The 12101-nt window shown below is 37.0% G+C and overlaps 1 protein-coding gene across 1 annotated transcript; it reads right to left on the bottom strand.

The window, feature by feature from the left end:
* Positions 1 to 3006: 3006 nt before the first annotated feature.
* LOC307138374 (granzyme K-like) lies at positions 3007 to 10539 on the bottom strand. The gene is made up of 5 exons (XM_079836642.1): positions 10411 to 10539; positions 10163 to 10307; positions 4771 to 4909; positions 4424 to 4678; positions 3007 to 4324 (listed from the first exon to the last, which is right to left on the bottom strand). Exons 1-5 carry the CDS (start codon positions 10472 to 10474, stop codon positions 4154 to 4156), a joined length of 774 nt encoding a protein of 257 aa, XP_079692768.1. The 5' UTR covers positions 10475 to 10539; the 3' UTR covers positions 3007 to 4153.
* Positions 10540 to 12101: the final 1562 nt, after the last annotated feature.

The following is a 12101-nucleotide window of genomic DNA, read 5'->3' as shown; positions in this document are numbered from 1 at the left end:
GGTGTGATTGGCAGCAGACAATCATGCCTAATTATTTTATGGGCGGAGAGTATAAAAGTTGTAGTCACCTGCTAATCAGCACTTCCTCTGGTGGAACATCTCCAGAGAAGTCATTTTGCGCCACTTTGTTGTTTTCTAGTTTATTTATCATTTATCAACATTCCTCACCTATTGGATTATTATTTGTTACTACTGTAAAGCTTTATTAAATTATTATGGGATTGCATTCAATGCTTTCAGAATCTTTAAAAAAAAAGTTTCTGTTTTATTTTAAGTTTCTTTTATATTAATAACATATTTTAATAACCTATTTATTGAACAATGATGAAATCTTTTATTTATCCAAAAAAATATTACAAACGCTAAAGAGATTTTTTTTATTAAATATGATATGATTAAAAAGCACATTTTTCTTAGGGTGTGCCTTTAGCCCCATTGTACCCTAGGATACAACTCATTTTGAACATTTATAGTATATTACCGTTTTTAATTAGACAATGAATTATTTTCCAAGAACGTGAATATTTTAATAATTCGTTGATAATTTGTTAAGTTGTTAGCAGTATTAGAAGACCAGGAGAAAAACATTACCGACAAAAATACAAAAACAAACTACCAAATTATTAATTCCGCGGATCAACCACTGTCTGTAATGTGGATTGTAGTTTGTAATCTACCTGTAAATGGGACGACATTCTGAAACTGCCGTCTCCACAAAGAGTGGGCACAACCGCAGAGCGAGCGGAAAAACACGGAGCAGGTTAGCAGAATTAGTGGATTTTTAGCGGAACAGAATGTTTTTATGGGAATCCTCTGGGGTGAGGGAGGGAAGGGGGGCAAGAGGGGCACCTCAGCTGATGAGGGCAGAGGGGCAGTGGCTCTAGCCACCGGGCCACCCCCCTGTGCACGGCCCTGTGTTCAATCATTCTAGTGCGCAAAGCACGTGTGGTTTTACCAACATATAACAGAGAACATGGACAAATGATAATATAAATCACAAATGTACTCTTGCACGTTAGCAATTGTTTGATCTTATATATTTTTTGTGTATAAGGATGTACAAATGATTGACATTTGACATATTTTGTGCAAGAAGTACACATGGAAAATTACCCTGGGCATCAACTAGGGTGGTCGGAGAAGAGACATGAGTGTCTGCATGAACGGGTCATAGCCTATCAATTTAGAGATGTTATTTGAATCATCCTATCTGAAGTGTTTCTGCACTTTAATGATATCAACATGAAGCATTGTCCCAATTAACACCTTCCCTCTTCAAGCATAAAGTTTCAAATCAACACAGCCAAAGCAACATGACAGCAACTAGTAATTTTGAATTCATTGTCAAACTCCCAACAGTGTCAGGGCAATTCAAACCAACCTTGGTCTCACTGAGAAGGCCTAGTTTTGATTATAATTTCTTGCCGGTTCATGAAAGAAATTTGATTGCGCTTCAGATGAAAGGGAGCTGACATGACTTGACGCTGCCTAATGAACTGATGAAACGAGAAATGCCCTCTCTTTGAGGACAGAAGAGACTCCAGCAGTCATTTTACAGATGTGATTTGAGTTGGTCAATTCAATAGCTTCGGCTTGGCACAAAACGCATCTGTTTATATTTGACATTTCTGATGTTTCATGGATAGAATTAATTGCTTTACAAGTATCTCATTCATTCACTGTATGTCATTTGTTTCTTTTTATCCCACAGATGAAGGTCTCTCAGGAGGCAGGAAGTGAAGCTAACATTGGATTCGGACGTACCTGGAAATGTGTCAGTTCCAGTTTTCAGAAGCGACACAACTGATGCTGGTAGGTCACATGATAATGACAACATTGCGAAGGAAGTACGTCCGAATTTCATTTATACTACACACATTCAAACTGAATGCATTTTTTTAGCACACGCAAAGTAATTACTTCAAAATAATGATTTACTATAATATACTATAATTAGTATGTGATTTTGGATGCAGCCCCATCAATTCTTTCCTCGACTCTGAATAAGATTTGTTGCATCCTCACCAGGAGGTATCAGTTTGTTTTTGAGACTTCAAATTATTTAGAGGAAGTGACTTAAAGGTCCCATGGCATGAAATTTTCATTTTATGAGGTATTTCAACATTAATATGAGTTCCCCTAGCCTGAATATTGTCCCCAAGTGGATAGAAATGTTGATCGGTGTAAAACCGAGTTCTGGCTGTCTTTCTCTGCCTTGGAGAAAATGACCATGAAAATGGCCAGACTAGCCAATCCTGAAGTCTCCTGGTTTGACGTCCACACAGGAACGGTTACCTCCCTTTCCTCCACCCAGAGAATCTGGCACGCCCATGCAAGCGCTCGAGAGATCATGGCTTGTGAACGAGTGAATGCTGGCAGTTTCTCAGTGTTTGGGTGTACAAATGAAAACAGAAGTCTTTTTTCAGTTCCTTCTGATCTGTGATCAGTGATTTCTTATGTGTAGCTAATTATTTATTATTCGTGCACACGCTGCGGCTTCTCTCTCTCCTGACAGAACGGTGTTTTCGTGTTTTCTATCTTGTGAGTCAGTGTTTTTGTACGTCCTCGTCGCGTCTATCTGTTCTACAATGTGCATACAGTCGTGAGTTTCTGCTCAACATCGGCAGACTCACATCTCTTTAGAGATAAAACTCACGCACGCCGAGGCTCGGGCTGCACTGACCGGTCAGCCTCCAACATCCCCGACCCCCAGTACTGCATCTGGCCCACAGCGGAGGCACCAAACGCGGCGCGAGATTAAGCAGAAGGGGGGTAAGCGTGAGGGTATCCGTCTAGGCTAGCCAGCTATCCCCACAATTACATTCGATTACTGCTGTTGTGTCTTTGTTTGCGCTGTGTACTCAATGCACTGACGCTTTTCATATGATTGGAACATATCTAAAAATAATGCTATAATCAACACTTACTAACTCGTTCATCTCGCTGTAATGGTACATTGCATGTGTTACAATGTTGGTAGAATAATGATGAAGACGGACTCGGCGTGACTGGGACTCGTGTTTATTCAGAACTTTCAGATACAAACACAATAACCTCGCGCTGACAGACAGCGCTCTCATAACTCAGTAGTTACTATAAATAACTTTGTTAGCAATCGCTCCGTCTCCGTGATGTCCGGTTCGCGAACAAATCATTCTTTTGAATCGGTTCTTTTTAGTGAACCGAACCAGTTCACCAAATCGGACTGAATCGTTCTAAACGGTTCGCGTCTCGAGTCAGCGGTGATCCATAATTTACTAAAGTTACTATCTTTCTGACATGAGTGACAGTCCCTCCGACTAGAAATAAACTAATAACCTGAAGTATATTCTAGTAACTACAACAGTTCACTGAACTGAGACGTGCTGAGAGAACTGATGAGAAGTGAACTCAGGTCCATCCGTCTCTCTGGCAGCAGCTCGTGCGTCGTAGACCTCGTTAAACCACGCCCCCTCCGCTCGTTTCAAATGCAAAGATGTCAGCCAATCACAACAGTGTGCGTTTTTACTGAAGTCTCACAGCAGACACGCCTCTTGAAGCAGGGCATTCAGCCTCAAGGCAAACAGCAGTATAGAAAAAATGCCTTTTATTTCTAAATTATGACATTTTATGATGTAAAAATCATACTAACAATACAAGTACACCTCAGGAAACATTATAAAATAATAGAAAAATGCCATGCCATGGGACCTTTAATGTCTTAATGTGAAATGTGTTCAATGTAATGGAAGACAAACAAGACAGAAAGCATTACTAATTAAACAAATCTGCAGTCATTAACTAGTTTTGAAAAAAACAAAAACAATTTATTTTTATTTTCGGTTGGCAAAAAAAAAAAAAAAACATAAAAAAGAATATGATTCCATTTCATAAGTTTCACCGGACAATAGATCATTTTCTGATGTTTGTTTAACCATAACAAGAGTGCGTCCATCAATAATTAAACACAGTGAAAAATCTTCATTGAATATGTATTAATGTATCAGATACTTTTACAGGATTGTAATTTAGCTCTGTTTTACTTGTTTATTTGTAAAAACAATTAAAAAAAGTTTGGTATTGCTTTGTGAATATAACCCCAATTCCAGAATCTTAACATTTTTAAAGTTACAGTAATCTGAACAAACAACAGTATATGGAAATCTTTAGGTTCTTAAAAAGCTGTGCTGTTGAATTGCTTTTTCAGTATGCTATTGATCCAGGAGATATGTTTGTTGGAGAGAAATGTGTACACAGTTGGTTTCTTGGGATCACCGCATCCTGTAGACCCTGATAACACTCCAACCATGTTTTTCTTACATTCCAGAGGTCCACCAGAGTCACCCTGAAAAAGACAACAAGGTTCTTTTTCCTTCAGACAGGTAAAGGGATGATTTCAAAGAGCCTGCAACAGCCATATATCAAAGACAACAACATGACATACCCAACAGTCGCCTCTCTTTTCCTGCTTGTTTCCTGCACACAGCATGTCCTTGGTGATCACAGGATTGCTCTTGTAGTAGCAGTTGCACAGATCTCTGTCCACAACTGTCACCTCTAACATTTGCAGTTTATCAGAAGATTTCATGTCATTAGAATGAGTAGTTCCCCAACCTTTCACAACACATTTTGTTCCAGGTGGAACATCTTGTTCCTTTTTAGGGATTTTTTTGGGTTTTGCTTTCACTTTTTTGTTTAGCTGCAAAATAAAAGGCAATGTTCAAATGCATACTGTGAAAAAGTCATACGATCACCATATCTAAACAACAACCACATTCATTTCATCCTTACCTTAATGAGCATGATGTCATCTTTTTTAGTCCTTGCATTAAATGTTTTAGGTTTCTCATAACCGAGGATGCCAACACGCTGAGAGCCTTTACTCAGAGACAGAGTTCCTGTGAGAACTGTCACAGATGTAATGGGTGTTCTGAAATAGAAAACTGACTTAAATGTGCGTAGGTGCAGATACTGTACAGTGAGCACTTTAAGTTAAGAAACTGAGGGCTTAGCATAAAAAAACTGGGGTAACATGTCCTGGTCAAGTGGATTTGCAATATATGCTTTTTTCCATTAAAATAGATGGTCCCAATTAATTTTCCCAAATGATTGCATGCACAAATGATTTGAAGTGTGACTTGCTCCTCCTATTAATTTGGGATTTATTATGGTGTCTATTAACAATGTGGGTATTTAATCTGTAATCTGTTTTAAAGTGATTTATTTTAGAATGTCAGGAATAAAGATGATTTTTTGCATGTCTCAATCCAAAAACGAATCGGCAGGGTCCTTCATATTACCCTTTTTCCTTCATATTCTTTTTCCTGGGTGGTAAGTAAGTAAGTAAGTAAAATTTTATTTATATAGCACTTTTAACGCTACAATGCACAAAGTGCTTTACACAGTAATAACAATAAAAACAATCATTTAAACACATAATGAAGAGCTATACATAATGAAACAAAATATAATATAAGGTATCAAACCCAAACTACACAAGGACATCATTGAATACTAAACGCACGTCTATACAAATAAGTTTTCAGACGACATTTAAAAACAGACACACATTCAGATGTTCTAATATCCATTGGCAAACTATTCCATAATTTTGGAGCTCTCACGGCAAATGCTCTATCTCCTTTTGTTTTAAATCTAGTTCTTGGAACATCCAGCAGCTTCTTAACAGACGACCTCAGACATCTCCCTGCTTCATAAGGTCTCAGGAGCTCAGTTAAATATATAGGTGCCAGACCATTTAATGCTTTGTATGTCAACAATAAAATCTTAAACTCAACCCTTGAATAAACAGGTAACCAATGTAAAGACGCTAAAACAGGTGTAATATGTTGAGATCTCTTTGTTCGTGTCAGTAATCTGGCTGCAGCATTTTGCACCAATTGTAAACGAGATAAAGTGCGATTGTTCAAAGACGAAAACAAAACATTACAATAATCAAGGCGGGAGGATATAAAAGCATGAATAACCTTCTCTGTATCATTAAAATGTAAAAACTGCCTCACCTTGGAAATGTTTCTTAACTGATAAAAACAGGACTGAATCAGCTTCTTAACATGAAATTCAAAATTTAGATTAGAATCAAAATAAACACCCAAATTTCTAACTACCTGCTTAATATTTGGAAAAACCCCATTTAGAGCAAGCTCAATCTGATTTTTCCTTAAGCTCTGACCAATTATCACAACTTCAGTTTTATCTGTATTTAACTGCAGATAATGTAAGGCCATCCAATTTCTTATGTCAGTTAAGCAAGCTTGGAGGACATCCAGACTATTTAGATCCTTAGAACTCAATGAAAAGTATAACTGTAGGTCATCTGCATAACAATGAAAATTTATATTATGTTTCCTGATTACTGCACCTAATGGCAGCATGTAAATTGAGAACAAGATTGGTCCTAAAAGTGAACCCTGCGGAACTCCACATATAAGTTCAGAGCGTTGGGAAACTTCCTCTCCTACTGACACTACAAATGTCCTGTTTGACAAATAAGATACAAACCAATCCAATGCCCTCCCCGAAACCCCGACCCATGTTTTTAATGTTTTAATTAAAATGGAATGATCCACTGTATCAAAAGCTGCTGTCAAATCTAATAGAACTAAAACTGAACATTCACCAGCATCCTCTGCCATCAATAAATCATTAGTAACTCGTAAAAGTGCAGTTTCGGCACTGTGACCTGCTCTAAAACCTGACTGGAATTTCTCAAAAATATTATTTTCATTTACAACCTTCAATAATTGATTGGCTACTGCCTTTTCTAATACTTTTGAAATAAAAGGTAGTTTTGAGATGGGTCTATAATTATTTACAACTGCAGGATCTAAGGAAGGCTTCTTCAGGAGCGGTTGTACTGTCGCCATCTTTAGATCCTCAGGAACACATCCAGAGACAAGAGAGCTATTCACTATAGACAGTACAATGGGACTTATAGTTCCAATCACTTCCTTGAACAGTCTAGCAGGAACCACATCATTAAGACAACTCGAAGGTTTCAAATGTTTCACAATCTCAGAAATATCTTGCTCGGATACAGGTGAAAAGGAATCCAACAATACCATTCTACGAGATAAATTATCCTCATTTTGAACCAAAGGCGGCGAAATTGAAGCCCTTATATTTGCGACCTTCTCCACAAAAAATTTCATAAAAGACCTACAGTCTATAGGACTTAAGGTAATGCTAGGCCGCGGGTTAGTCAGTTCATTTATTACATTAAATAAAAACTTGGAATTGTGACGGTTATTATCTATCAATTTAGAAAAATAATCAGATCTCGCAACTTTAACCGTCTTATTAAAAAGCAAGAGTGAAACCTTCCAGTGCTCAAAATTAACATGAAGTCTAGTTGATTTCCAAATTCGTTCAGCTTTCCTGCACTTTCTCTTTAATATACGAATATCATCATTTATCCATGGTACTTGATTTGCTAGAGACTTGGTTTTTATTTTAACTGGGGCCACTGAGTCTAATATTGAGGAACAAAGACTGTTAAAATCATTCAGCTGATCAACTGTAGTTGCATCATAAGCCCAGTCAACTGTTGAAGCATAAAAACTTGCTGAGAATCTATCAGCAACTTCTGGGTTTATAACACGAGATAAATAAGTACCGCTTGTCTTAATGTTGTTTCGTTCTACAGCCAATTGAATATCAAATATAATGTTTTTATGATCAGATATCGCACTCTCTTCTATTAAAAAATTATTTGGTGCTAATCCAAAAGTAAAAACTAAATCTAATGTATGGCCATGGCTATGCGTAGAGCCTGACACATGTTGTTCTAAATTGAAATATTGAGTGATTTTTAAAAATTCATCAACTGCATAATCATTTACCCTATCAACATGAATATTAAAATCTCCAACAATAATCATCTTGTCATAATATAAAACTAAATCAGAAAGCATTTCAGCAAATTCATTTTTAAAACTAGCATTAGAATTAGGTGGACGATAAATCACACAACAGAGAATAGGATCTTTCCCCAATATCTTAAACTGCAAAACTTCAAAAGCAGAAAAAACTGAAACAGTTTGCTCAGAACACATAAAACAATCTTTAAAAATAGCAGCAATGCCCCCACCACGACCACTTGGCCTCGGCTTACTAAAGTACTTATAATTTTTAGGACACAACTCATTAAATTGGGTATGCTCTTCATTATTTAACCAAGTTTCTGTCAAAAACAAAAAATCTAAATCAAGAGATGTAATAAAATTATTCAAAATGAAAGTCTTATTAGACAGTGACCTCACATTTAACAAAGACATCTTAGCAGTGATTGCTGGCGAAATACAAGTAGCGGAAGTTTTAACCTGTATAAGGTTATTTAGATTAACTGAAATATTTTTTCTAACTACTTGCCTGTTATAGCTCACAATACAAGGGATGAAATCGGCTAGTATGTCATCTTTTCTAGACGTGAGACTCACTACAGAAGATTTGTCGGTACATAAACCCAAAGATTGATCTAGAAGTCATTCATTTATCATCTTCATTCTAATATTATCAGATAAGAGGCAAACACCAGCTTTATTAAGATGGAGACCATCTACACAGTAAAATCGTGGTCTCTCCCAAAATAAATCCCAGTTCATCACAAAATCAACGTTCACCGATGAACACCATCTCAATAATGTTTTAATTAAAATGGAATGATCCACTGTATCAAAAGCTGCTGTCAAATCTAATAGAACTAAAACTGAACATTCACCAGCATCCTCTGCCATCAATAAATCATTAGTAAATAACCAGTCATTTAATGCTGAGAGCCAACTGAAAATTTCACTGCTCATCCTAAGCATTGGTAAAGGACCTGAAACAATAATCCTCGCATTACAGGCGAAAGCCCGAACAGACTCAACCAGGGAAACAAAATCTCTTTTGAGAATTTCTGAATGTCGTTGACGAATATCATTCACCCCGACGTGAAGAACCACAGTACTGATACTCTTATGTTTCGACAACACCGAGGGCACTTGCTTTGTGACATCAGCAACTCGAGCTCCGGGAAAACAGTGCATGTGAGGTTTACCATGTGACAGGGCAATCTTCAAATGTTTTATTAACGAGTCTCCAATAACAACAATATCTCTGGACACAGTAGTAGAGTCATTGATCGACGAAGACGAGTTTGAACGTGGTGTTAAACTCAAACATCTACTCACAGAGCGATTGCAAGTGGGGGGAACCGGTTTTGAAGGTGACGGAGATTTCCTCCGAGTTTTCCGGCGCCGTTTAAACATCCACGAACCTTCAGCCGAAGGAGCAGGTGTAAAAGAAATCTGAGCCGTCCTCTTCCTAGCTCCAGCTCGCTGAGGTGGCACAGCATTCCACTGAGTACGCCGATTGAGCTCGCCGTCATTTGGGCCTCGCACAGGTGTGCTAAACCCTGCTACATTTTCTCGTCCAGACTCAAGTAGTTTTTTCTTTTCTAAGAGAATCGACTGCCTCTTCAATAACTCATGAATTTGAATTTCTAGTTGTTCCAATTCAGCATCTATTTCAAAAGACTCTGAGGCAACAACATTTGTAAACATTGCAGTCTCTGCCATCTCGAAGAAAAGTGAGAGAGAAGTGCGCATTAACGTCTCATTCACAAACTCTCTCTCCGTCTCTCTCCAATAGCTCAGATAGTTTGGGGGACAAAGAACAGTGACTCAGGATCAGACTGGAAGCTGACCAGGGCGGCAGAAACCCGGACGACGGTGTGTGTGTGTGATCACTGCCCTTACTAATATCAACTGAGTTTGGCTCTTTTAATTTGTAATACCCCTAGCCAAAGGTTACACTTGCATACATCATTTCTGTAATTACATCGGTAATTACACTGTTGACCCTTCCCTTACTTATTAACCCACCCTTAAACCTAACCATATCACGAAACCTATCCCTAATCTTACCTGTATCCCACCTCAATAGCAGCAAAATTGTTTTGAAATACAACAGGAACACAATAAGTACATTGCACCTAACATTTTTTTTTTGACCAAATAGATCAATAAATAAATTACAAGTTTAAAGCAATAAATATATATTTAAAAAATAATTAAATAATAATTGTATCTTTAATTTGGACAATTATAGTATATTTTATATTATGCTTCACATAGATTTTGCAAGCTGATTTTTTTCTAGTTCAAAGTGGTTGCCTTACTGTTCGCAATGCGCTGCAGTTAAAACCCATTGGTCTTGAATGAGGATTCCCCCACACACATGGTTCTGGTCCATCTGAATTGACACCATCCACGGCTGACGTTTTTTGACATCTTTGCCTCCGATAATGGACACCTCAGAACAAGCTGGAATAGAGATTTTAAAAACAGTTACAGATTCAACAAAAACAAACTGATGATTTTGTTTTATGAACTTAGTCAAACTCTCTGACAGACAAATAATCATTACCTGCCACTTCGAAAAAGGTGAACGCCAAGAAGTGATACACAATCAAATATCTGCAAACATCCATCTTGCCGACCGTTCTCTCAGTTAAAAGTCAATGTGTTGCCTCAGACATCCAACAACGTCAAGTGTAAGAGCAATGAGGAAATAACTGTTTTTCAATGCACGTTTTGGTTAATTTGTGGTCAGAGCAGAAACAAAAGGTGTGTAGATGTGGGAGTGCAATGTGATGCATCTGTTTTTGCAAATTTCAACAAGTTGACTTTCAGTTAATCAGTTGTTCAGTTAACAATAATTACCTTAGAGAGAGAACTTTAAAAATAAAAGTGAAGATAAGAAAATAATTTGAACCCATACACTATTTACATTGACAGAAAGGCATTTATTAAATTCTATGGAACAATCAATGAACAGCAACATTTATCCCTAAAGACTTATTTAGTAAGGGATTGTATTCTACACACTAAGCACGTATTTTCTGCATTAATCATCTGCGTCACTCTATCGATGCTGTAGAGTCCAACTATAGCACCATTTAGAGTAAACAGAGGACATTCTCATAAAGTATTCCTCCCCTATTAAAATAAGTCTGAGAGGGGCTCTTTGTGACATGAGTTCAGTAAAAAAGTAATAAAAGTAAAAGTTTCATTGGGGGACATGTAGCTCTCACCGAAAGATTGATGTGAAGCTAAAATGACTAACAGTTCTTCACACCTTTAGAAGCAAAGCAGAAGCTTCAAAGTAGAACGCACGGCTGCAGTCTCCTGCTGCGCCTAACTCATAAACGTGTGAATCACAGCTGGAGATTGAAATGAAGACCCAGAGGTTTTTATTTAACCTAAAGGAGATAAAAGGAAAGATATTTAGTGTGTAAAATGAATTTTTTTTAATAAAATGAGTTAATGCTTGCAAATGAGAAATACAAACACAAGGCTTTTGGAAAAACTGATGTGAAGAATTTCAAGACGACTGTAACAGAGTTGTGCAGTGGTTAATTATCATTGTCCATTCATATCATTTACCATTATGCAATAATTTAGATTATAATACAGATACATTAATACGGAGAAAGAAAAAACAATATAGCTCCTCAGGTCAATTGATCACCATGAATGCCACAATCAACTGGAAGTGGCATTCAAAGTGAAACTTTGGGAAATTGAAGCTTTCTTTCAGAACAGGAAACAAAGCACACATTTTCATAAAATGTTGTGGTCTTGGCAACAAACACACACTGCTACATTCTTCTAGATGTGAGATCACATTTATGAACACCCTTTGAACATCTGCTGATCATGTTCTGCTGAAGAGCAAACTATGCATCAAAATACCACCATGACAAACAAAAAGACCATGGAAAAGAATTTGAGGTTTACATTTTCCCATTTTCTTTTTTCATGTACTGTATTTAGTGGCACTCATAAGGTTTGAAATCAAACCTCAGCTTGTTAGACTGAAAATCACTTAATTCATTTGATATATGACATTACACAGGCATATAAACATCAATACATTTAAAATAGAGTTTATCGTTATATTTTTGAGTATATTACCTTTCAACATTTGAACAAGATGTTCAATTTAACATCAACATTTGAACAAGATGTTCAATTTAACATCAACATTTGAACAAGATGTTCAATTTAACACGCTCCTAGAGCAATAATATTTTGGCATTACCAACGATCACAGAG

The sequence above is a fragment of the Gobio gobio genome, assembly GCF_949357685.1.
Source record: "Gobio gobio genome assembly, chromosome: 15".
NCBI classification, from domain to species: Eukaryota; Metazoa; Chordata; class Actinopteri; order Cypriniformes; family Gobionidae; genus Gobio; species Gobio gobio.
Note: the sequence above shows the minus strand (reverse complement) of the source record. Positions and strands in the feature narration are given on the sequence as shown.

Excerpts from the sequence above, each read along its gene's own strand:
- LOC307138374 (XM_079836642.1), bottom strand. The coding sequence starts at position 10,474 with ATGGATGTTTGCAGATATTTGATTGTGTATCACTTCTTGGCGTTCACC. Across the intron at positions 10,308-10,410 it reads CACCTTTTTCGAAGTGGCAG|CTTGTTCTGAGGTGTCCATT; the intron begins GTAATGATTATT and ends TCTCTATTCCAG. Across the intron at positions 4,679-4,770 it reads ATGACATCATGCTCATTAAG|CTAAACAAAAAAGTGAAAGC; the intron begins GTAAGGATGAAA and ends TTTATTTTGCAG.